Source organism: Prosopis cineraria, unplaced genomic scaffold (assembly GCF_029017545.1).
Source record: "Prosopis cineraria cultivar Desert tree isolate PC_DT_omini unplaced genomic scaffold, ASM2901754v1 PC4, whole genome shotgun sequence".
Lineage (NCBI taxonomy): Eukaryota > Viridiplantae > Streptophyta > Magnoliopsida > Fabales > Fabaceae > Prosopis > Prosopis cineraria.
Genome location: NW_026555335.1, coordinates 38,271,543 through 38,299,326, shown reverse-complemented (window position 1 = coordinate 38,299,326; position 27,784 = coordinate 38,271,543). Strand labels below are relative to the sequence as shown.

Sequence of the window (27,784 nt, the reverse complement as noted above, 5' to 3'; positions counted from 1 at the left end):
GTCCTTTTTTTAGTATTCTAAATTATGCCACATTCCTTTTTCAAATCAAATAATAAATACTCTTTCAAAAAATTATAATTAATAATAAATCACAAATGATTTGGTTAGAAAAGAGATTGAGTTTAAAAGAAATATTCTTTTATATTTATTTGAGTTCAAAAATTATATGATTAACAATATTTAATATAATCATGTGGATCTCAAAAAAGTTTATTTGAATTTCAAAACTTTAAACAATATAGTTTTAAAAATTTATAATTTAGATAAGATTGTCAAATTCAAATTTAATTTTCCTCCCACTTACATATTATATCAATTATAAATAAGTGATATTGCTTGTTATTTGCTTTTCACACTAACAGATTTGAAAGTTTCAAATCGACATTTGACCACAACAGGACTAGAGTCACATCATGGGTCCAGTCCAAAAACATGAATTTATTATGCAGAATGAAATTATCAAAAACCAACATATTGCCACATCACAATAACCAGTAACACCCCATAATGCTTCCGCACATCTTTAAGCTACAACCAACACTTCACAGCAATATGTACAAATAACTAGTGCAATACTTTTCAATGCTTTTCCATTTTTAGAATAGCATGCAACATTACTATGTACATAATGGAAAGTTTCAGAGCAGAACCTTCGGCAGAAGAGAGAGTCAAAAACAACAGCTCCAATATATGGCACCGCCCGCCATTCTTGAAAGAGCAGCCTGGAAATCTTGGTCTTCAAGCATCAGTCACATTGATGCACATCTACGTTATTACAGACACAAATGATGATTTCTCACCAGAATCACTCAATAGAAAGACTAAAATAGAGAAACAGAGACCAATAAATGGCATTGGTTGCAATTCGTGAATGAATCTGGAATTATTGATGTCAAATAATCGGCGACAGTAGTAGACACAGCACATTATAATCCATGACATGCAACAAAGGAGGACTGAGGTTGCCAAAGTTGTCTGTGAACCCAAGTAACCGGTAGACAGGACAAGATTCAAGGGGTCTCGAAGCTCAAAGATCGCAAGCGATACCCTATTGAAAAGTACACACTAATTGTGATGTACTTTGATCCTTGAAGCTGAAACAACATTTCTCACTCCTAAATAATTCCATACAAAATAAAATATTTTATAGGCAGTGAAAAATGCTTTTTGTCACCACATCATTGTTTGCCAATATCAATTGACTGAACCAGCTTGGCTGCGATTAGTGTCCTTGTTGCGGTAATAAGAGATTCACACCCTTCCAGTTGTAGAGCAATAACATTTATCAAAGAATGGAAATCATCATTACACATCAACATATGGCCTCATCCATTTTCACAAATCAACACCAGGCACATATAAGGGGTTCTCACAACACTCCAATTTGTCAGAATGGCCTGGCAGAATCTGCAATATAGTGATCCAATGACGCCAGTAACGGGATGAGGGAGTGATCTGCTACTGAAGGAGGTATTTTCCATAAATCAACTGAACTCAAACAATTGAAGTAACTGTTGAATGTATGTGTCCTTCAGGTTTCACTAGCCAAAACCATCGCTATGTTGATCGCATATAAAAATAATCAATCAAGAGCACTGGCTTGAAAACGGACTACACATTTTCCTTTATGTTCTGTGAAGTGTATGTCAAACGTATACCAGCATATTCTTTATGAATCTCTGAAAATATAAACGATCTTCTGAAAAACAAATAGGAAAAGCACAAAGATAATGGATATCCAATTTACATGGAGGTTGCAGAACCCGTGATGATTCAGAGGCATTTCTAAGTGATGAAGCAGATAAAGCATTACTGTCAATATTTAAATGAATCCAAGAAGAGTCCCAATGTTAGGCCGGCCTTCCAATAATTAAACATAGAGATTAGGCTCCGACCCTTGCTAGCTAGAGGAAGAGAAGCCCTATACATGAGAGCCCCAATCCCTTCGACAACAACCACAGCCAAGGCAGCAGACAGAATATCCCAGTCACCTGTTTGTCCAATAACAGTGGCAAAAGCAGTTGCACAATAAAATCCAATCAAGAAGAAAAGAAGTTTCCTTGGAAGATTAGTCTGTACCATCTGAATTTTAGTACCTAACTTGGTTAAAAAATCTTGAATCACTCTAATTAGGCGTGTCCTTCCATTATTTGCATTTGAAGTCGATGGAGTGAAACTGCTGTCGTCTATGCTACTTCTAATAGACCATGCCATCCTCCTATAGAGAACCACACCATTAGTATCCCAAGAAAAGCTCACCCAATACTCCATAAATGGTTTTCTTCATATAATCAATACATAAATTTAATGTTTAAGGTATTTCAAATGTGCTAATCTGCCAACACAAGTGGTCATGTACATACTTGAATACCAGAACACCTAAAAAAGTGATCCATTTGTGAAAGTGAATGGTGAAGTTCTTCTAGACAACCTAATCTTTTGATAGATGGAAAAGACCTCCTTCTTCACTTGGGATAGTTTCATATTCATTGCAATCAAGTTCTCCGATAAAAGATTTGTGGGGGGAAAAAAATCTTTGAAGACCCTAAACTTGAGGTGCTGAAGAAACAACCTAAAACTCATACAACAACAACAACAACAACAACAAGAAGCCTCATCCCACTAGGTGGGGATAGTAGAGACTAATTACAAAATATATGAGAATTGCATAGTAAACCTTCAATGAATAATAGCTTTCCAAGTTAAACAACCTACTAAAATTTTAGAAACATAAAAACAATTCTTTGAAATCAATTATTTTGCAAACGATCATGCTAAAGTAATGTGCAGATGGATGGAAATTCCAACAACTTAGGGCAAGTACATAAAATTTTTGCCTTTTACCCAACCAAAATAACAGAAAATCTGCAGTACTGTAACACCTGAGAAAACTATTTATCAATTGAAAACCCTCCAACTCTCTGCACCTATGCATTAATTGATTATAGTGATCTCGTTAAACATGTCTCAGTTGCCCTGCAAGATAAAACTAACACAAGCATATATTGCTGCCTACTCACTTGGAATTGTTTGCTAAGCAAGGTTGGCCACAACTAAAGAAGAGGCATGGAGACCATTGCTTCTGGTCAAATGAGGTTTTGCAAAATGATCGAGCAAGACCAGCATCAGCAGCTCCACAACTGACATAATCAAGGGATAAAAATTTGATAGTTGCCAAATAGTTGGATAGAGTCATTCTGGTACCATGATGCAATATCCTAACACCTGGAGATAATACAAAAAAAGCAATAATCTAAGAACGATCAAGAATAAAAGACACAATGAAAAAGACACAGCACAAGATAGAAGATGAACGAAAACATAATAATCAAAAGCTACAACCCAACTGTTACTATATTGAATTATTGATTGAATGAACTACAGTTAAGGAACTGAGTATCACCTTCATTTTCTCAGCAAGTTAGACCCATGTTGATGAATATCTCCTTATATTGACCATATTCTATTGTTTTCCATGCTAGCCTCTATTTTAGTTACTTATTATTACCACTAATGACCAAAAGAATTGGTTGTTGAGAACAAGTAATGATGTAAAGTGATCAAAAGAAGGCCTCTTTTTGTTGTATGAATTATGTAGTAATGGACTCATCATACAACAAAGATACATACAAGAACAACCAAATAACAAAATAAAACAATGATGTCAAATGAAATCAAATAGTGAAACTTGTATTATTTGTCGCCACCATCTTTTTCATGTCCCTCCCTCATCTCAATGAATGTAATTATTGTTCTTGACTCAATCATAATCTAGGCAATTCTTTCTCTTGGGAATATCTCAATGTTTTCAAGACATTTCCTTAATCCATGATGCAAAATAAAAAAAATTCCCTCGGAGCAACGTTTTAAAAGCCGATCAAGAAAGACCAACGGTTCGCAATTCTCATGGTCTAACCGATTAGATTGACGGTTGAACCAATAACATAATAAATAAATTTTAAAAAAAATATCATATATAACAATAATATCAAATAAAAGATAACTAAGAAATTATATATAAAAAACTAATATTATCATCAGCAATCATGTTTGGCCATCAATAATTCAGAACCTTGCACCAATCTGCCATGGTGTAAACATAAAACCATTAAGGAAAAGCATCAACAATGCATTTTTGGCCAAACAAATTGAGAAGCCACTGTTTAGGTTTTAAATAAAAGCAAAAATTAGATGATATCGCTTTGCATCAGAAAGGAAACAACATAATCAAACCCATGTAGGAACAAATCAATATGGTGTAAGGGAGAATGAACCAAGAGAATTAACCTATCCTCACCTAAGCTTCAATCTCGGCCAATAAAGAGGCTGATGAAATCAATGAAAAAGGAGAAGGAGACAATCAAACGAGAGATGACAAGATGAGAAGAGTGAAGAAAAGTCTGAAAGAAGGTAGCTGCACCAAGACACAAACAGGAAGAGGAGATGCTAAGGCCGAGACTCAGAAGGAGGGAAAGCACTGAGGTAAAAGCCAACAGCTAAACACGAAGAGAGCTTGATTGTTGATTCTGGAATCATGAATGTGAACTCGTGAAGAGAGGAGCAGGAGCTGCAATCGTGTTCATGACTCCTGACTTGAGAGGGAATGCCTGACTCTGAATCTGAAATGAGGAAGGTTTTTATAGGGGCTAGAATTGGGAAAAAATTGGCCAAAATTTGACTTCCCCAGTCCTCAAAGAACCACCCCCGGTTCACGGTGCTACAACAATTCGTGGTCCAACCGCTGCTTCAGCTGCAATGTTATTGACTAGACAGTCCGATCTGGTCTAGTCCAGTTTTAAAATCATTGCCTTGGAGTGTAACAAGGAGGAAAATTTGGCACAGATGCACGGTGCTATCCACTTTCTTATGGAAGAAAATGCACCGTTCCTACTTAAGTATATTGCATGCAACAACATTGAATTGAAATTCAAAATCAAGAGTATATACAAGACTCCAAATCCAAAAACACAAATAAAAAAAGGACCCCTACCAGAGCAGCAAGAAGCAAAATCCAATTGCATAAAGTTTTTGACCCAAACAAGGTAATGGTGACAGAGATTTCTCTAATGGCATTGCAACAGTCTCTGGCACAGTTGCTGTGGGGCCTAGGAAGAAAACCATTAGCCTACCCTCCTTGCAATTCTCAAATCCATTACTATATTCTGAGCTCTGATTTTTTGAGGAACACCAATGCCAAGATCTCAATGAAATAGAATTGAAAGATCCGGGTTTTCGGGAATCAAATGCATCAGGGATAATCTGAGTACTTTTGGCTAAATTACAGGTTCTACTAACTAGTGCAATTGCTCAAAACTTTCCCGTGAGCAATGTCAATCCTCTAATTTTTGTGCGTCTACATTCTACAATGAGGGTTTGGTTATAACTAATTTGTGGATTGGGGAAAGTAATGGTTGGTGAATTGATTCTGCTACAGCCTATAGGGATTAACCTAACTCATAACCAAAGATGTGAACAAGAAAGTGAACAATGTGTTACAAAATAGAGCCCCACCTTCTATCAAAGAGAAGGGTGGTTAGGTGGTGGTGCAACACGGGGCTTCAAGAGGCTCAAGTATTCAGGGCCCTAAGTCTCTACATCTACATTGGTTGCGTCATCTTTAATGCATCATTGAACGGTGCCATTTGAAGTCATAAATGACGTCTTACTGTTGCCCCTCTCTTAACCTTAAAAATAAAAGCAATTACTGAAAGAAAAGTCACAAAATAAAGGTGAAAAGAAAAAATAAAAGAAAAAGAGCCTTATTTCTAAGAGGATAGGAAATTTCATAATTCATAGTAGTTAACAATTGAAGCCTTTAGAAACCAATACTCGACATTCTTTCCTTTCTCTAAAAAGGAAGCTGTATGCTTGGAAGCAAACAAAAAGATTTAAAGACAATGTAGACACTGAGATTTATATGTACTTCCATGACAAATTACTATCACCATGACGGTCATAATGTAAACCTCCACAAGGATTAAACAGTATATGAAGACAACCAACCACAAAAATAGCTGAAATGACACAATATTATTATATTTAGTGCCTCTTGATTCAAGTGAATCCCTGCCAATACATCAGTAACAAAAGGGAATGAGTTCCAGATACCACACTAAGCCTATGACTTCTTGTACAAAGAGAAACAAGTGTGCAACAGTTTTAATCATTGTACGCTCGATATACTATTTTAAGAGAAACCTTTAATTTCTAGCTTTTCTGAGCTCTAATCTAACCATATTATAATTTTTTTACCATTAAGCTCTAAAATTGTTAGTGTGGAAAAGAACATTCTTCCTAGCAAATAATCCTCACAAAATTTATATTTCCCAGCATGAATAACAATTGTTTAAATATGACTTTACAGAACATCCACAACCTACCAAGTATCTCATTTTCAATTGAACTTCTCCAAGAAAAGGTAAAAGCTTTACCCTAAAATACCCAAGAACAAGAATCCCAAGTTGTTGGGGGAAGGAGGAATGTGGCAAAAACCCTTAATTGGTGGAAAAAACCATATTATTGAGAAAGAGAGATTAACCTTAGGATTAGTAGAGTGGGAATTATAGCAGATCTTGGAGGCAATAGTGGAGCAGAGCTGAGATTGAGGGAGTAACAATTTCGCCGAGGTTGTAGACTTCCATGATGGTGGAGATTATATTGATCTGTAGGCAGTCCCGAAGAAATCAAAGACTCCGCCTTGCCTCCTCCAGATTCATCGAGTTCAGAGGAACCTTCGTGCTCTTCAGATCCCTTGGTTTTGTGGAGGTGTTTCTTTTTACTTTTTAATTATAAAGAGGTCTCACCACCTCATGCAGCCAGAGTCCTCCTGGTTCTCAGCCTAGGGGGAGCACTAATGCTGTTGGATTCCAAACTGATGGTTGGCAAAAAAGTTTATGGTATTTTCAGAGGGCTGGAATTATGTTGGCAAAAAATTTTAGGGCAACAGAAGCTTCATCCTCCATACTTTCTCTATGTTCTAAATGAATCAATTGGCATTTAAATGACCACACTGGCATAATAGAACCACATAATAGATAACAAAGCAATAATCCTCAGACAACAATTGGCAGCAACAATAATACGCTCGACTTTACAACAAGTTAAAATAACAAAACTTCTTGCATAAAAAGCATAAGAGAACTTTAACTACAGATAGGCAATAAGCAAGATTGAAATTGCAAATATTCAAGGCAGGGACAGAGACGCGAAACATAAAAAGATTCTGGAGACGCAAATTCGAACACTCAGTAAGTCAGTATGAATAATAAAATGCGAAAGAGAGAGATGGACTTACTGGTTAGTGGTTATCACGAACCGAGAGAGATTGAGAAGGAAAGACTAAGTTGAACACGGTCACAAACTGAGAAGGAGAGATGCATACACTCTGCTAGTCACACGCAGCACAGTCAAACAACGATCGTCAAGCTCGTCACACACAGTCGAGCGATTGTCAAGCACTCAAGCTCCGTCGCTCAGTCGAAGTACCTTCTTTTATTTTTATTTTTTTTTTCAAAATGCAAATTACAAAGAATATACTCCAGAATCAGATAAACGCAAAAATACTCCACAATCCATAGCAAATAACATCATCATTCACCCGGAGTACGGAATCCAAATTAACCAAAGAATTAGAAAGATTAGTGCTAATGTCAAGTTGTCAACAACACGCAAGCCAGATAAATTTTGGCATAACACACGAGCCAAATTTTAAGTCAACCATCACATTACCTATTCGAATGGTGATTTGGGACTGGGTTCAAAATTCGAACAGGAGACGAAAGACGATCAAGAGACGATCTGGACAGCAACTGGAGTCTGGAGTGTGGAGACCGGAGATCGAACAGATTTCAAGGTTCGAGCTCGCCCTCAGGCGCGAGGTGCTAGCTTCCACGATCTGCACTTCTGCATGACAGGAACGGCGCTGGCGACGATCTGAAGGAGAAGACGAAGGCGAGGGCTACAGAGCAGAGTTCTTCGACGTTTAGGATTTAGGAAACAGACAATGGAGACAAGGAGTGAATTGTTACTCTGCGAGTGTGATTTGTGAAGGAGAAGGACGCGTCAGCATTCAGCTTTGGAGTTGGATTTTTTTTTTTTTAAAGGACAACTGGAATTGTGAGGGACAGCCAAATAAGCAACAATTGAACTAAAAGAAAAGAAAACAAAACGAGCCAGCCAACGGGTTAAGCAAGTTAGCCCGTTTTACATTGCTTTTTTAACGATATAAGTTAGCCCAACTCAGTTTTGAAACGGGCTCATTTTCTCAATCTAATTTGTCAAAATTGGCAAGCTAACAAGCTAGTCCGTTGAATTGAGCTTATTTGCCTAACTCTAAGTCAAATACAACACAGTACAAAGCACATGCTCTACTTGTCAAGCTCAGTCGCACTCGCACAAGAGAGAAGGAGAAGATTAAACATCAATTCGGGGATGGGAGGGAAGGGGGTGATCGGAGTCGCCCGCCAATGATGAGAGAGGGTCAGACTTTAGACTACAAACGGAAGACCAGAGAGAAAAGGAGAGTGACAGCTAGGGTGAATGAAACGGGAATTAAAAAAATCTAACCCTAATCCTTTCCCGCCCTTTTTTTTTTTTATTCGACTGAAACCTTTTCCATTGCAAGTTTGGCTTAAAAAAATAAATAATTAAATAAATAAAAATTAATACTCAGGCTGGGTCTAAACAAGTAGGGCTACATACCTTATTTGTTGCCCAGCTTGGCCCACATATTAACCCAACCCTGCTCATGCTCATAACATTTTAGATAGTTTTTTTCCTAGGCTGGGCAAAATTTAATCAAGTTTGGGCTGTCGGTCACCTGACACCAAGAACACTTGTCACATCAAGGCTGAACCTCCAAATGCAATGCGTTACTGGGAGTAGGGCTGCACAAAAGACTGGACAGCACTGGACTTCACCCTAACCCGAAGTCCGGTCTCTTTCATGAAAAAGACTGGGTTAAGCAACCCGTAGTCCAGTCTTGTCCAGTGATAACCCGAAGATTAACAGGACCGGACTTGGTCCATAGGACTGGGAGACTGGTCCTGTCAGTCCAGTACTCACTTAGCTTTTTTTCCCTCTTTTTATTCTATGAGAGGCAATAATCCATTCCAACATAATAAACTCAATTAAGATAGTAAAAATACTTATAATAATAATAAATCCATAATAATTTCTAACAATAAGAAAAAAAATATTTTTGTTATAGTCTAAATTATTTAAATTTATAAACTTTAATAAAAACAGTACTCAAAAAATTCAACAACACTATATTACAATAACAATTTAGAAACAAACTTAATAAATCTTTATGCAATCATCTCCTTAGCATCAATTACACTTTAAACATTTGTCAAAAATAAATTAATTATAATTATAATAAAAAAAATTAATAGGACTGGACTGGACCAAGTGGTCCGGATGCCTGGTCTCTTGTCCAGTCCAACCCGAAAAAATAGTCTGGTCTTTTTAGTCCTTTTGGTCCTGAAGGACCAGTGACTATACAGACCGAACAAGACTGAGACCATCTCGAGTTGGACTGGACCAAACAGGACTGAGAGACTTTTGCACAGCCCTAACTGGGAGTTCCAAAAATTCAAAGCTATTACCAGTTGTGTTTTTCGATAACAAGAGAAAAGTTGAACTTTTTGACCTGTCTTCCTTCATGGGATTGAAAACGCAGCTCACATATGGTGGGGATGTACGAAGATACAATGAGTAGTACTTGTTATTAACTAGACTAATGTGCCTAGACGTTACAATTACTTTTCTTTTAGGACGAAGAAACGGACATGATATGCATGTGTATACAACATCAAAAGGGAAGGTTGAAGATCGAGAGAGACATGACATCCATAGTTTCAAGCTTGGGCGTGGAAGCTCATATTTTTTATTTCTTTTAAATTTAAATTTCTCAACATGCTATTTTGCAATATCAATAATTTCAATAACGCTTTCCAACAACTTCAACCAAACAAAGCTAAAGGAATAAACGAACAAAGGCAACTAACAAATTTACAAACAAGTGCTGATATCCACATGCCAACTAAAAAAAATGTTGTATGAACTTAAGGGTTATTTTCTTTTGTATTTTATTTTTTCTAAAGCAGCTTGCTTGTCTGCAATCTGTCACTGTTAGCGCTACAGAATAGTACAATGAACAATTAAGGATTTTACTCTCAAAAGTGATGGACTTCTTGTTCCTCAGTATTCCGGATACAGGAACAGGACAACAGATTTGAACATGATATATGTTTTGAATCTCAGACTTCAATTGCCATTCTCCCAATTTAAAGCCAAATTCATTCATGAAATTAAAGCATTTGTTAAGAGGGGAAAAAAAATCAACAACGAATCTCATGGGGGACAAATTTGGTGGTCAGAAGCCAGACGCCATGAATGCGATCTTGAATTTCGGCTTCACTTCTCCACCAAATTCCTGGTCGGAAAAGGAAGCAGTATCTCTATAGAATTATTCACCAATATATATATATATATATATATCTATAGAATTTAATGCCACAAAGGCAATACATGTGCAAAAACGTTTCCACCTTAATTCCTAGTTCCTGCAGACCAGAATTTTTTTTTTTTTTCGTTTTTACCAAACTGAATCAATAAACTAATCGAACAGAAATTAAAGAATTATAATATGCAAGGAATTATTCCCCTATTTTTTGTATTTCAATGTGATGGATGTATTAAATATGGTCTTTGTTTTTTTCTCTGTTTAAAATATTTGTTACTTTAAAAAATTAATTTATCTTAGATATTAAAATCATATTGTAAATATATTTATTGTCTCACAAATTCAACACTTAATAATAACTAATTTTGCGGAGAAAGAAAGCATGACTCATCTGGTTGAAGAATTAATATACAAGATATTTTCTTAAACATTATAAAAAATTGTTACAGTTTAAATTTTTAAAAAGATTTCATACTTTTTATAAGAAGTAAAATGCAAATTTGCCTTTAAATTATAGGTATAGTAGCAAAATTGAGAAATCTAAAATTTTTTTTAGATAATGCTTCCTTTTAACGTTTCAAAGTAATGCAATATTACTCATATCATCAACAAATTTTAATTTTAATTTTCAATTGATCAAAAAATTATAAAAAATAATCTAAAAATATTGAAAATGACTAAAAATTTATAGAAAATGATCGTAATAAGAAAACTAGTAACTTTTTTTGTTAAGTGATAATAACTATTGCCAACCTAACCATTTAGAGGGAGGGAGGAATGGTTGATAGTAAGTAACTATCATTAATTAGGGGTGTTCATGCTCGTCCCATCCTAATCAATTCAGCTTTTTCTCAATCATGTCAAGACGGATCTATCCCAACTTAAAAGAAAAAAAGTATGTGACTTTGTTGGATTAGATAAAAAATAATTTAGAATGAGACAAGACGAGACAAGACATGAAACTATTTTCAAGACATCTCGTCCCATCCCATCCCAAATATAATACACATATAATTTTTTTTATTAATATGTAATAGTGTATATACTATGTATATATTTTTGTTTATTATATACATAATGTTCATATGTAATATTTAAGAGAAAAAATTAATGACTTGATATTGTGCTTGGCAAGTTTATTTAAATTGTGCAACTCAATGATTCTGTGATTGTTGTACTTGCAACCTAAGTATTATTTGTGATTGTTTGTGTGATTGACTTTAAGATATGATTGTATTTTTTTTATTTTAAATTGTAACTCAATGATTGAATTTTATACTCATGTTTTGATTTTGGACTTAATAAGTTATATAATTTAATAAATATTGTTATTCAAATTTCTCTTTCATATTTTGTTTGTTTCACCGAGACGTTTTGATCCTGTTTAAATGCCAAATAAGACAAAATGAGACACTGAACAAAAATTTAATCTTATTTATTTTTTGAGATAAGACAGGAGATAGAATTGTCTTGATTCTACCCCGTATTGTAAAGACCCATATTGATAACTAGATCTGTCAATTAGGGTTAGAGTCTAAACAAGCTGACTCTAATAAGTTCAATTATATTTCAGGGTTCCCTTTTATAAGGCCCAACCCTAGCTCTCAAGAGGGCTGACCCCTTTTTTTGTTACTTTTTTAAATTTAAAATTCTAAAAAATATATTTATAATCTTAAAAAAAGTTATTATACATAAAATTAAGTTTAAAAAAATAAATTTAAATCAATTTATACCACAATAAATAAAAAAACTTAAACATTCAGGTCTAATATCAAATAACAACATCAAAATTAATGCCAATAAAAATTAAACTCAACTAATATTATTAGTTAAATCTTAATAAATGAATGAAGGAGGGACAAATGAGTCTAATATGTTCATTTCTTTTGATCATATATTTAATCTTCCATTTTTTTATATTATAATTTTTTTAAAAAGATAAAAGGGTTTAAAAGGGCCGACTCTTTTATTTTCGAGCTTAAAAGGTGGCCCTTTTAAGTTTGAATTATTATTTTTTATTCTAAAATTGAGACTCGATTTTAATTATTTTTAAATTTAAAAGGATCAGTCCAACAAATTCAGTCCTAATTAATAGCTCTATTGATAACCTTGCAACCGCAGCGTTGGGTGGCAACCGTCTCTCAAGTAGTTAATGAGAGAAACAAACTAATTGCAATATGCATATAAAAATTGAATGATAATGAACAGAAAATTACTTTTTTTTTTCCCTAAAACTCCAGACTATTTGCTGAAATCAAATATAATTCATGAAATTGCGAAGTTTAAAATACTTACTCCAACAATTTTTTTTAATAAAAAACAGAAATCAAATGTGCTCTTATTCTCCAAATATATTTAATTATAAATTGAAAAGTTCATTGATCGTAAAATATTCCATGTCCATGTAAATAAAGTGTAACATATAATAAAGTACTCTTGTAAACTTCTAACAATAATAATAAAAGGACTACTGCCGAGAACATCAAACATCAAACATTATTTATTGATAAGGAATGGTTTTTGATAATTTTAAAGTAAAACGAATATAGTGAGAACTGAGAATTTGAATGCACATGTGCGCGCAAAGAATATACTGAGAAAATTCACCCAGAAAAGAATACACTGAGAAAATGTGGTTGTGTTGTGGCGTGGTGTGCACATGTCACATGTGTGAAAAGGAGTCCATATTTGTTAATTAAATTGGCGGTGGCCGCTTTGGGATATTAACAGTGGGGGAGAGCCTTGGGTTGAGAAGCGCCTTGTAAAAAATTAAAATTTAAATCTCTCGTCATGATCATGGACTTATTAAATTTATTTAAATTAAGGTAAATAAAAAAGTTATTTTTTATGTTTTAAATTTTTCATGTGTTTTTTTCAAGTATTTTAGATTTTAGGAGCTAACAATACAGATCAGCTCCCTTTACTTATATCCTTTGCTCGAAATATAAAAGTTAAGTGTGAGAGAATATGATTAATCACATATTTTGCATACTTTTTTTTTACATTTATAACTATATTTTATTGATTTAAACCTTTACATGCATGATTTTAGTATTAAATTTGATCATCGACTCATTTACATTAAATTTTTTGACATTATGAGCATTTTAATTATTTTGTACATTTTATTAGAATTAATTATTTTTAATCTTAAATTTCAATTCTTTGGCACATTTTATTACTTGAAAAATTTTTATTCTCATTTTAGAATTTTGTTTGATTCAATTTCATGAGGTTGATTTTTAAGCATTTAAGGTTTAATTTGGTAATTTTTTCTTTTTCATTTTAAATCTTTTTTATTTTTTTTCTTTTCAGCAAATAAAAAGAACGGGGAAAGAGAATCATGCACCCGGGGGAATCGTCCTCGGAGGCGGACTGAACGCAGAGCTCATTTTCATCACTTCTTCTCGGTCAAAGTTTGATGACCGCTGAGACACACGATCACACATCTCCTCTCGTCTTCCTCTGAGGTTTCAGATCATCTCAGCTTCTAGTTTTAATCATCGCTCACCTCCTCTCAGTCCGAGCTCAGCCATTCACAGGAATACACAGAACGCTCATCTTCCTTAGGGGTTCCAGAGGTCGTCGTGCATCACTGCAGATTTCTTCTTGCTCGCCTCTACCACACGCACAGCAATGCTCATCTCCTCTTGAGTTCTCAGTTTCAGTCATCATACACCGTCACTCATCTTCTTCTTCTCAGTCACAAAGTCGGTCACACACTCCTCGCATAGCTCATTCATTCACAGCTTCTTCCAACCTTCGTCCATAACAGCTTTCACGGCCATCTTCCTTCAATCACTCATTGAGGAGGATGAGATGAGTGACTAAATTCTTTCTAGAGTTCTTCAAAGAGATGAAACTTTCACTTGAGTTTTCTTGGCTCTTTTTCATTTTGGTTATGTTGTAATTCACCTCTAATTGCTTTGCTTTTTTTGTTGCTATTGGCTTGATGATTCAATTCTAGTTAGATCTAAGTTTTTAGTTGATTTCACTCCTATAAAAGAACTAGATGCTATGATTTAACTCTTAAATTGGATGATGCACATACATCATATGTTTGACTTCATGCTTCAATGGTTATTGTTGTGTAGATGCCAATCTGTCCAATCCTTGTGATAATGTTTAACCATTAACTTCTGTTTAGGTATAAAATTGAAGTTAATTACTTAATTCTTGATCGGTTTTGAGTATTAGAACATGGTCAAGGCATTACAAGCTCTAATTGTAGAGTCAAGTCATTGTTTGACATAATTTTCAAAGAGATTGTGTCTTGGTCTAAGCCATACTTATAACATCCTAAGTTTTTCAATTAGTAATTATCGGTGTTTTCAAGGGTAATTTGATCAATTTAGATAAATTATTGATTTAGTGAGGTTTATGAAAAACTAATATAGTTTTTAGCTATGTTTGAGCTAGCCATAACATAGAAGGAAGTTTAAAATTTTGTGAGACTTTCTGTGCCATGCACCGCAGCGGGCGTGTCAACACGTCGTGACGCACATACAAAATTAGCATTTATCAGTTTGTGAAAATAGATCAAAAAACAAAAGAGAGAAAGAAGGAAAAATGAAAAAGTGACGGCAAGAAGCTCCTGGTCTGCTAGGGCACGATCCCTAGGCTACTTTAAAAGCATTTGGAGTTTGAATCACCATTAGATAAGTTCCACATTTCCTCTTCTCCCTCTTTTATGCAAAAATTTAGATTTGTGGGGTAAATGGAGGCTTTGATTTCATTTTCCTTGGGTTTAGACCAAACTCATTAGTTTATTTAAGGTTTTGGAGAGTTAAATTAAGCCTTTAACTCTAAGTTAATAAGTTTTGTGGTGATTGAAAATTTTTGGTAAGGGTTTGGATGAACCCTAAGTATAATTTAAGGATTTTAAGACAACGTGAGATATTAGTTAGTAATTTTGGTGTGTGAGGATATTTAATAGGATGATTAGAGTGTTTGAGAATGGTTAATGTTGTTAGAAAAAGAATTTGGGTATTTTAGACATTTAGAACCTAGTGAATTTAGAGTTATCCGGAGTGATAATTAATGACTGTCACATGATTGTGTAGATTGAAAGTTACTTGAGCTATATTATGCATATAGAATGTATGGAGCTAACGTTGAGCCACGGTAACTCTTTTATGTGACGAAGGCTTGAGGTAACCTTATAGTTTATTGTGTTTATTAACTATTATAACCCTGTAGAAGTAAATACAAAGTGATGAAATTGTTGTTTAAGAATTTTGTGCATGATTTGATATTGATAAAATGATTTTAGGATGAACATTGATTTGTAAAATGGATATCGAAAAGTCATTGATTCCAATGGATATGTGTGTGTGTGTATATATATATATATGATATGAAAGTAAATGTTATGAAAATGTGGATAAATAGTGATAAGTGTGAAAAAGCATAATCATAAAGGGTGGGAGTTCACTCGAGATGTGTGGAGATATGTGAGTGAAAGTTTCATATGGTCGGGTTGGCACTATGGAACATTTGATGTAGCATTATATGAGACTATTATTATAGAATATCCGAGCAGTTTGGCAACTCCTTAATACTCATTAAAATGCGATTAGGAGTCAATGATACTTTTATCACAAGTGTGTGAAGAGGGAAAAATTATAGTTCGTAGGTGAATTAGATTTACCTTTAACCAGGTGTTTCTACCATCAAAAGTGTACTCGAGTCAACAAGTGATTGACTCAAGAGAGCTTATGATTTTATATCGGTGAGCAATGGAGGTTTGATGGTTAGATGATCATGCTAATGTAAAATTGTGTGGAATTGTTGTGAAAAGATGCACTTATCTCATAAATATGGTATACTTGATATTACCTTAGTTTTGATACTTTATTATGGTTATTTGTGGTAATAAGCATTTGATGAACTATATTGGTTACTGAGATATTTATTTCATCCCATAGTTATATTTTACAGGTGAAGGCTCCGATAGAGGCAAGGGGAAGGAAGAAGCATTTGAAGAGTAAAGAGTATAGTTGTATAGCTCTTCCTTGTCCTCTTTTTGGGTATGGTAATAAATATTGTCAATATATAATGCCAACTTAAGAACATGACATTATTTTGAATATCACTTGTATGGATTTGTTATAAGTGTGTGTATCTTGGTCTAAGGCTAATGTGGTGAACTATATATGTGTGTTGGCCCAAGTTATAATTACAAGTGATGAATTTGAAGTGAATTGTATGCCTAAAATAACCAAGTTGATATGTGTGCTAAATACAATCTACCCTTTATGTTATTGTCAAATGGGGGTTTGGTGGTCATTTTAAGCATGATTACCTATTTGTATGTTATGACTAAATTGTCATGTTATGTGTGATCCATTTGAGGTGGTCAAAGTGTCTCTAGGGCTAATGGCATTTGGCATTATGAGTTAGACACCTTTGTGTGTGTTTTGGGGTAAAAACGAACCATTTTAGGTTTGGGTGTCTATATTTTAAATGGATGATTGTTTGAGTGTGAAACCAATGCCATTAGTTAGAGGGCTCAAAGAACTTTGTGTGAGCATTTAAATCACTCAAATCGAACGTCGAATGGCGAATGGCGCGCTCTGGAAGCTCAAAGGGCTGTCATGACAGTAGGTGCCTACTGTGGCGCATGGTTTTTGAGCCGCGGTGTAAGGAGCCTCTGAGGGACTCATCCCTCTATGCCATCCTCCATGACAGATGGGCCAGAAATTTTAAAAAAGGTTTATTTTAGTCTAATTTGATGTAGTTTGATTTTCATGCTTTCATATTTGTTCTAAATTAATTTTTAACCATGGTTTGAGCTCAAACAATATTTAAAAAAAGGATTTTCTTGGGATCCCAATATTTTAAACTAATTATCTTAAAACCCTTAGGTTGTGATAACTTTTTTATGAGATTTTATTTAATCCTAGTTATTACAACAGTATGTATGAGTGTTGTCATGCTAATGTCGAGGCAGACATTACAATAATCACCTAATCTTAATGATAATTAGGCATCTTACTTAATGTCAAATGAAATATCTCCTTTACTAATCATAATTAACGATTCAAAATAATCGTAATTAAGAGATTAACTCCCAAAGAGATTACTAAGTTATAGTTTCAAAATAAAGGAATCCTAAATTTTCATAAGATGAATGAGTTTAAACCATTTTTTAACTCTTAAATTAGAGTAAAATCAAGTCACAAAAGCATAGGATACCTCAAAGAAGTGAAAGAAATTAAAAACAATTAAAAAACATCAAGTTGCTGAAAAATAAAGTAATGTGCCACGACTTGTTGCTTTCTGTGTCATGCATCTCAACTCAGGCGCCAATGCACTGCGATGTGTTACACGTTTTATGACAGTTGACAGAAGAATTTGGCAACTTTCAACATGCCCCAAATCTCCATTCGACATTCAAATGACATGATTTAGGTGTCTAGCAAAAGCTCTTTTCATAATTAGCTAATGATATGGGTTTCACTTTCAAAATAAGTCACACCAGAAAGTTGGACACCGAAATATATTTTTACCTCTTTCACAACTTTCAAACATAAAAAGGTGTCTAAAATCCAAAACAAATATCAAAAGCTATTCCTAACATTCAGATCATATTCATTGGACATAAGACTACTAGTATAATATGTCACATGCACTCAAATACCAGTATAGCACAAAATCATTCCTTAACCCCTTTAATACCAAAAATAGAAGGGAGAGATAATTTTCATTGCATTACATAAAAAATCCATTATATCATGTTTAAAACAATATCTTTATACTTGCACTAGTATTTTTACCCCATCAATATATATAACTTATCATATACAATTTACTCAAAGCTTAAAATACAACTCAGACATTACAATACACTTTATAGTGCAAGTGTAACAAAATGCATTCTAAATTGGCAATAATATCCTATTAAATAAAATAAATGAATACTAGCGACATACAAAAAAGAATGCATATATTCCTAAGCTTTAGTAGCTTTGCCCCTTTTAACACTAGAGTTATAGCCTAAAAAATGATCAATGAAAGAGGTGAATCTAGCTACTTATTAACTAAGATAAAACTTACTCTATGCAGTTGCATATCAATTGAAATAAATACATAATTTTACATGGATCACAACTCATCATTTCATAATCAATCCTTTCCTATTTACTCGCATAGTATATAGCCACAAGACACTTAGACATGTAATCATGACTTAATATACTAACACAACTTGCCACAACTCAATCGTGTGACATGTCATACAATTACATAGGCAATAATTAACCAACCTTATACCCTCCTTATTTCCTCCAACTGAAATCGTGGGTTATAACACTGAACAGGACTCCATCCATATAACTAGACTACCCAAACTCGCTAATTGTGAGGTGTGACTCGACTAAGATCACATGACCATAATTTTTCCCACTCTCAAATCTCTGGGGTGTCGTATACCCTAAGCTAATATCCTTAATAAATTAATAGAGATAGTTAGATTTCAGTCCCTCGACAAACTATTGGACAGTCCCTGAATAAACTATGAGACAAGGTTATACCCCTGTGCACTAGAGAATAACCTAAATACTATAAGAATTTTCTCTACTCTCAATCCTTAGGAAAACTCCCGTCCACTAATCGTGCCATGTACGATGCTTACTATTCTTACAATATCATTATTCATTATTAATACGCTAGGTTGACATAAATTCGCTACCTAAGTGAGCATCTAAATCAATTTCACATATATCACATAAATCCATCCATACACATTTATCCCATCATACACATCACATTTTCCTTATCTCAAATCATATACATGTTCATAATTCAAAAATCTCATTTTAATTTTAATCTCATATTTTGAATCAATTATAACATTATGTGCATCCATGTTTCAACCACTTGACAAGACTAACAATATGCTTTCATATTGAAAATCAATTCATATATGTAACATTCACAATTAACAATCAATTAACATACAACTATCTAAAGTAGGGTTCTCCCAGTTTTTTCAAACCTTTAAAAGGTCAAAGGTTTATCCCTCAATATTCTAGCTTCCAACTTGATTTTCCCAAGCCACAATGGTGTTTCAAGAACTTAATCTATATTAACCAAGTTAAACTTCATCAATAATATTAAACCCATACATTTCAATTCTTATCCTCTACTTTTAGATTTTTCAATGCCCATATTGTTTATATTTAGATTTACTGATTGGGTTTAATAACTCTTTTCAATCCCCATTAATATAAATGAGCTATTAAACTCTTATTAATGGTATTACAACTCTTCTAACTACTCTCATTAATGTTAAATTTACATGTTAACAAGGTCCAACAACTGAAAGTCCTAAAACTTAATATTTTAGGTTTAGATACTTCAATCCAATCTTATTAACTTCATTTGAGTTAATAGATTCAGACTCTTAATTTATATGGACCAAAAATCATCTCCTATTATCAAGCCTTGATTAAAAACTCATGAATATGGAAGACATAGGGAGAAATGGAGTAGAGGATACTTACTTTAAGTATTTATTAGCACCAAAATGCTCTAAATACTGTCTAGACACAAACCCTAGCACAGCTGCACGTTTGTACTTCATTTTCTTCCTTTTCTCTTCTTTTATTTTAGGTTTGTTTGCAACTTAAAATTGCAAAAGATGGGCAGTGTGCCATAGCATATAGCACAGAGAGGTCCTTCTAGCTTCAATGATCATCTATACGCTACAGCATATGGCACAGAAACATTATATCCTTGTTTGCTTCTCCTTTTGATGCTCAGGTGGCTCGACTTCACACTGGACCTATAATTAAGGATGAAACACAACCAAAATCAATCATTAGACCTCCCTAGCCACACACCACGTCAATTTACTTAATTATCATAATTAAGCTTAGTTAATCTAAGAATTAAAATTTAGGATGTTACATCAAATGAGTTGCGAGAACCGAATAAATTGAACTTAGGACTCTATGATGATAAGGATGGATTCAAACCTTAAAGAACTTACTTGTTTGCTCGATTAAATTAATTTCACTTCATTCCACATTTTTCCTTTAAAAAATTCAAAAAATCATAAACACCTTGAACCTTGAATTTTCTCTTCAAAACCAACATTATTTTTAACTTGTGAAAATGGTTTATTAATTGTCTTTAGTTGCTTAAACTTTATCTCTTGAGATTTGATGACCTAAGATGTACTCAATTACATTCTTATTTCTTTAAAAAGTTTGATACGACTAAGAGCTTTTTAAATGGCATTGTTGACCATTCGTCAATCAAACATTCCTTTGTTTTTTAGGATATTTTCATAGCTCTTAGAGTTTTGCCATCAAAAGACTCTCATGGAAAATTCATTCCTCATCTATATTATATAGATTAGGGTTTTTTTTTGTAGCCAACGAAATTAAATTAAATTTATTTTATAAATTAAATCTATGATATTATATCTAATTTAAATTTATCTCATAAATTTAAATTATATAACTGATATGATATCTTCTTATATCACGTTAGTTATAAAATTTAATTTATCATATAAAAATAAATTTAAAACTAACATAATAATATAATATAATATAATATAATGTATAATATAATAAATGTATCAGATATACATATTATATTACATATACGCTAGTGCACGTGCACATGTATCTATTATATTTTGAATTTCATATTTCACACACACACACACACACACACTTTGTTCACCCTAAATAAAGCATTACATTTATTAAATTTAGACACATTTTTGATTCAATAAACTTAGACATTATAGCTCGAGTTGGGCTGTTCTTATATGCAACCTTGTAGGCTTATATGGAGTTGGAAGTAAGCCAATAATGCTACTAACCCACAAGTAACAAGTGACATCTAGTAAGACATTACGATTACCAATTCATACAAAGATTGATGATCCGATGTAACCTATCATATAATCACATCACATCTCTTTTGTCACACGATATTTTGATCAAGTGTAAGATATGGAATTGTTGCTCTACTGTACCTGACCATTACTTTTTCGATCTTTGAATGGATTGACTATAGTAATGGAAAAACTTTTTCCATCATAGTATAGCTATATATTTTCTCAGTCTTACTCATTGAAGGGCCCAATAATATCTCTCAATTAATGTGAGAGACAACTTTCATTTTGACTACTTATATTCCTCTTCATGAAGATCACTAAACGCAATCATAACCTTTATAATCACCCGATTAAGGGTGACTTTTAACTATGTCGAAATTCAATAGTCATCATATAGGAATTCATAATGATATCAGATTAAAGGACTTAGTGACATGGCTATATATGAAATAAGTTTATGACTTATATCATATAACTTTCTTATGGTAGGTTGTGCTAGCACCTTGTACCTTTTCAAGTGCGTACGACTTTAATTTATATCTCTATAATTAATCAAAGTCATACTAATCTTATTTTATTTATAATTATTCATAGATGACCGATCAAAATATTTAGAACAATCACTATAATTTATCTACGGATACAGTTATTACAGTGAACATGTAATTAATATGATAACAAAAGAAAAATTCATTAAATAACAATATTCATAATATAATAATTGATCCTAAGGCATAATTTTCAAGAAGAGCATGATAGGCTGCTCGTTTAAGTATATGTTTACGAGGATTTGGATTTAAAAAATAACATTTTTTAAAATAATTGACCTAGTTTTGAAAAAAAAAGGTTTGCACTGCCTTTTTAGAACATTTTTTTACCATTCAAAAATAAAATATTTTTAATTTTTAAATTAAATTTACACTATAGAATATATATTTATACTTTAAAGATTAAAAATTTTATTATTTATTTTTAATTTTTAAATACTATAATTTTTATTTAAAAAAGAATATGAAATATTATAATTAAAAATTTTAATTTTTAAAAATTCAAAAAAATAAAGAATAATACAAATAGGTTTATGGGCTAGTCTTGAGCCTTTTGAACAAGAACTGAATTTCAAAAAATAATTAATTTGGTATAAACAAGTTTATGGACTTCAATGACTACAAAATGAAGGGTTGATATTTATATTGAAAAAAGTTCTTAATTTTGAATTCTCCATGGAGGGATTAGAACTAATTAATTTTTAGACTGAGAATCCAAACTTTTTTTCCATTGAAACACTGTTAGTGAATTAAAACATCATTTTTTGGGGATAATACCACCTATAGTTGGAATGGTGTAAAAATTACTTGATGCTCTTTAAATAACATTAACTATTCAAACTTCAATGATGCCAGACATTATGTTAGTAGAGCTACCTCAATTTATATATGTTAGGTACGCACAAGCTCAGTTAGCTAAAAACAAGCTCTAACCACATTGACAATGTTAGGAGGTTGAGAGGAATAAACTTTAAGGTCTTTGTGATAGATAGTCTTAATAGTTTCAGTTTGTCAAATAAGGGGCAATTTCATCATTTGATGTGAGAAATTAATAGCACTCTAGTGTTTAGTCCTTTGGGCCTTCAAAGAAGATTCAAAATATATTGGGCCCTTTCTATAATTTTGTTCTTTTTAGGGGCCCTGAATGTGATTCTTCCTTTTTAAATTTCAAGGAGATTATTCTGTCATTCTTCCAATTAAAAATTGTTTGTAACAAACAAAGGAGTGGAGGAAGGATTTTTTCGTAGAGGATGGAACACACTTGTTTTAGGAATATTTGATGTGATTGAAAAATTAATAAAAATATATAAATTAGGGAAAAATAACAATAGCATTCATATTTGAAAATAATATAAATAAATAAACTTTATTAAATAATGTTAATGATAATATAAAACAATGGATATTTCATTTCTTTTTTCTTTTAGGGAAAATGAAAATTAGGGATCTCATACGAATATTGATGACAATTACAGCTTTTGAATTCTTGAAATTCTATTAGAAAACTATGGTCTTTATTTACAATAAATTATTTTTGTTAATTTTGGTCCTTTTTTCTCTTTCAAGAAAAATGACAATTAAGGACCTCATATGAACATTAATGACAATTACATATCTTGAATTATTAAAATTCAAATAAAAGATTATAATTTTTATTTGTAATAAATTATCTTTTACTAATTGGCTTAAGATTTACAATGAACTTTTATAAATTCTTAACTAACACTACAAAGATTTTAAGTATTTTTTATTGATTTCTCAAGTAATAATTAAAAAAATAAGTGATTGACTGATGATTCACAACTAATTTTTATAAATTTTTAACCAACGTTATAAATAATTTTAAATGTGTTTTGTACATTTTTGAAGAGATTTATTTGTATATTGATAGTAAAAAAATCACAAGTTATAAATAATTTTGAGTGTATTTTCTTAATTTTTAAAGTGATTTATACATATATTAATTGTAAAAAATAAATACAGACTCTTGTAAATTTTTAATTAATGTTGTAAATAATTCCAATTGTATTTTGTTAATTTTTCAACTGGCTATTTGTATTTTTTAAATGAAAATAAAAATCAAAGTTTTGTATTGAGATTTCAATAATTTATGATCTATAATTATTATTAATGTTTTTATAGAATCTCTAATTATTATTTTCCCTTTCTTTTAACCTTTTCTCCTCTCTCAATTATCAAACACAACATTAACTCTTGGATAATTTTAAAGTTACACTCCAATCAATTTTAGATGTAATTGATGTGAATATTAAAAGTTAAAAGGCTTTATAATAATCAAGAGTAAAAAAACAAAAATAAAAAAATTACATCAAGACCCAACATAAAAAGGAACTTATTGTCAAAAAATTCATAAAATTCATAAAATACTTTCAAGTTTCAAATTCTACGTATTTACAACTTAAGTAAGGGCATTAACTACTGGATAACGGTCATTTATAACTTGTAAAGAAAAATAATAATTTGTGATAACAAATTATAAATAGTTGTTGCCCAATTGTCAATGTTCTTAATCAAGTTACAAATACACATAATTTGAGACTTGATAGTATTGTGAATTTTATAAGATCTCTAGGTGATAAATTATCTTCTATGAAACCTAGATGTAATTTTTTCTAAAAAAAATGAAAACTCCAACAGGCAATAGTTTGACAATATATAGGGCTTGTTTAAAATTATTTTTATTTTATTATTTTAAAAATTAGTAATTTGTAGAATATATTTTGAAAACAAAAATAATCCTAAAACACTTAAAAGATATTTTTATTTTTTTTCAAAATAATATTTTATTTTTTTCCAAAAAATTTTTTAAAAATATATTACTAAATAGATTTTTTATTTTTTTATTCTGAAGAATAAAAAATTATTCTTAAAATAGGTTGCCAAAAAAGCCTATAGTTTTCCTAAAAATTTTTGGCTAAAATATTTATAATACTCATATAAATATGTCAACATCATGTTCGAATATTTATTAAGAATATATTTTTAAAAAAATTTAATTAATTACTTACAAAAAGAATTAAAATACCTTATATTTTTAAATATGATATATTAAAAAAAATTATATCCAATAAAAAGTGCATATAGTCACCAAAATGATTGTTTCTTTCTTTTTTTATAGTTAAAAGTGAAAATGGATTGTCAAATTTGGTTGATGATTTTTTCAGTATTTTTTGGTACAATGTTGGTAAAAAAAGTATTTTTTTTGGTACAGTATAACTTTTATGTATTTATTACGATAGTTTTCCAAAAAAAAAAACGACTCACATTTGGACTTTTTTAACTAACTATCCTATTATTGATTATTAAAAAAAATTGTTCTTCTGTCGTAGCTGCATATTCATATGGGACAATATCATAAGTCATCATAGAATCCTAAAGGTCTGTTTGGATTTCAGTTGGGTATAATAGATTATGAAAATAATTGATTAAGTGGTAGATTTTAATCATAATTGATTATGTTATAACGTAATCTGTTTGGATATTGTTTTTTTAAAATTAATTTTAATAGAATTGAAGATATTTGGATAATTTAATCAAAATTAATTTTTAACTATATAATTTAATTTTTAAATATCAAATATTAATTTTTTAAATATATAAAGTTTAAATTTTATTAAGGAAAAAAAAAGAAAAAGAAGAGAGTTTAATTTTATTTTTATTAAATTATGTGCTTTCTTTGTAATTTTTTCCTGGGCCTGTTTTTGTAATTTTTCCCAACGTTTTTGACAAACTTTTGGCAAAAAGCGGACGAAGGGAGCTTCAGGAAAAACGAGCGTTTTGGCCCAAAATTGATTTTTGATTATTTTCGACTGTTTGGATAGATTGACAGAAAAAATTGATTTTGAGTTCAAAACGCGTGTTTTCTCCTTATCCAAAAGGGCACTAATATGAAAATGGAAACTTATTTCATTCCTTTTTGCCATGCAAAAAATGTGACCATTTGTTTTGCCAGAGTGACATTTTTTTGGTCACGACTCTGCAATAGTAAATGAAAGCAAATCGAGCACAACAGTGTAGCATGGTTGGGTTGTGGCGTGTTCAAGCTTTTATGGTAGTCTGAGATGGACTGCTCATCAAACTAGAAATTTTGCAAATTCTGCTGCTCCAGCTAGGTTCTCCTTCTTCTATAATCAATCATCAATCATTTCCATTATTTTTTTTTCTTTTTCTTTCATCGAATCGCTGAACTCGTTTCCTCGTTTCTTCGAAGCAAATCCATTTTTTTCTTCTAATAATTTTTTGTGGGTGCATCTAATCTGTCTCTCTCATTGCTGCTGGGAAGAACCCATATCCCTTTCTTCTAGCTGAGCCTCACAAGCTCAAATCCTAAGAAATCTCCCTCAACTACTTTCCCTTGCGACGTCTTAACCGTCATCCTAAATCAGCTTGACTTGCTTTCATTCTTTGTCTCGTCTTTTGAGACCATGTTTGTATAAACCTTTCCTTTTTCCTGCGCGCCTGTGAGTGAGAATCCAGAAATTTCGTTGTGGGGATTCAAAAATGAATGCTTGCAATTTGGTTCTTCTTTGGATCCTTTTTGCTGCTGTGCAGCGGGGCGGGAATCAACCTACTGAGAGAATTTTCAGGTAGTATTTCTTTGATTTATCCTTTTTAATTTCTTCAGCTTGTCCCACCAGTAACTTTTCTTTGAGTTGACTATATCCCATCTCTATTGGTTTAATTAGCTTTGTCTTCTTGCATTGCGTTCATTGGTGGTTTTGATTCTGGTCATTTCTTCGGTCTACCTGTTATAGTCATTTCAGTTTATGTTTTTCAGCGGCTTTCTGTGTTTTTTTAGCATTTGACTTCAGTTAAGATCTAATTCCGATTGAGGGTTATTAGGATTTTTTTCGTACAAGTTGCTAACTTTTTTGCTCAGTAGAAGAATTTTACATCCTACTTTGTCTACTGTCTACTGTCTACTCATAAAACATTGTTTCTCAAGCTTTCTTTTGAAATCATATGGCCAGACTCACGCCATTTGTAATCTTCAAATGAAAATCGGATTTTGTTCTGTATAGGAAAGGGATATTAAGGAGAATAGTTCATAAATTACTTCATAATTTTCCCCCTTAGATGATTCATTTTTCACTAACTCCTTGAGGGGACCATAGCAATTTAGCTTGTGATTTTGGAAGAAGCATATAATGCCCTATGAAATGGGGCTACGAGCATAAAGCATAAAGCATAAAGCATAAATTACTTGCTCCTGATTTCCCATTAGCATTTACAATCCTGGATTGTTTTATAAATGTCGGAAGTCGGGTCACACTGAGGCACATAAGAGCATAAAGCATATTTTTTTGGGGTGCTCTATGGCCGTTCTCCATGATTTGCTTTGCTTGGAGCAAAGGAAATAGGAGTTGGTAACATTGTTGATTGTAACTGAAATGATGCCCTATTGGAGCACTATATTTCATCAGACCATTAGGTTAGCTATGATAGGAGTAAAGGCTAAATTTTCTGATTATTCTGAATTTTTGATATTCATTCTCTAATATAGTTATAGGTGTAGGATATGAATCCTGCAGATAAGTAAATCCTTTATTTTCTTCTCCTTTTCCCACTTTGTTTCCTGCTTCTCAATTTTCCTTGTGGCGCTACTTAAGCTTCGCTTTGAATAAGTCAAGTTGGTGGGATTGTGTTAGAAATCTTGAGGACCTTTGACTTGATAGTTCTGTCACTACAGTAATATGATTTTCATCTCGAGGTTCTCTGAATTATGTCGAAATTAACTTTTTCTCCAATTAGAGGGTCATGACTTACCTTTAATTGCTATTTACGTAGAATCAAGTTCTCATTCCTTATGATACTTCCACTCTTCTAGGATAATTTTGCAAATGCAGGAAAATTCCGTTGACTAGGAAGAGATAAGATACCTAACATAAA

At 32.1% G+C, this 27,784-nt stretch overlaps 1 protein-coding gene across 7 annotated transcripts; it reads right to left on the bottom strand.

Moving 5' to 3' along the window:
• Positions 1-416: 416 nt before the first annotated feature.
• LOC129309285 (ycf20-like protein) lies at positions 417-8,074 on the bottom strand. 7 transcript variants are annotated; one of them, XM_054950800.1, is made up of 5 exons: positions 7,729-8,074; positions 7,295-7,488; positions 3,021-3,225; positions 2,097-2,218; positions 417-1,991 (listed from the first exon to the last, which is right to left on the bottom strand). In XM_054950800.1, the coding sequence occupies exons 3-5, from the start codon at positions 3,194-3,196 to the stop codon at positions 1,816-1,818; spliced, it is 474 nt and encodes a 157-aa protein (XP_054806775.1). In that variant the 5' UTR covers positions 3,197-3,225; positions 7,295-7,488; positions 7,729-8,074; the 3' UTR covers positions 417-1,815. The 7 variants fall into 7 exon arrangements, with proteins under 7 accessions (XP_054806775.1, XP_054806772.1, XP_054806770.1 ...); XM_054950797.1 differs by adding an exon at positions 6,539-6,871 and having other exon boundaries at positions 417-2,218; positions 7,729-8,067; XM_054950795.1 differs by having other exon boundaries at positions 417-2,218; positions 7,729-8,066.
• Positions 8,075-27,784: the final 19,710 nt, after the last annotated feature.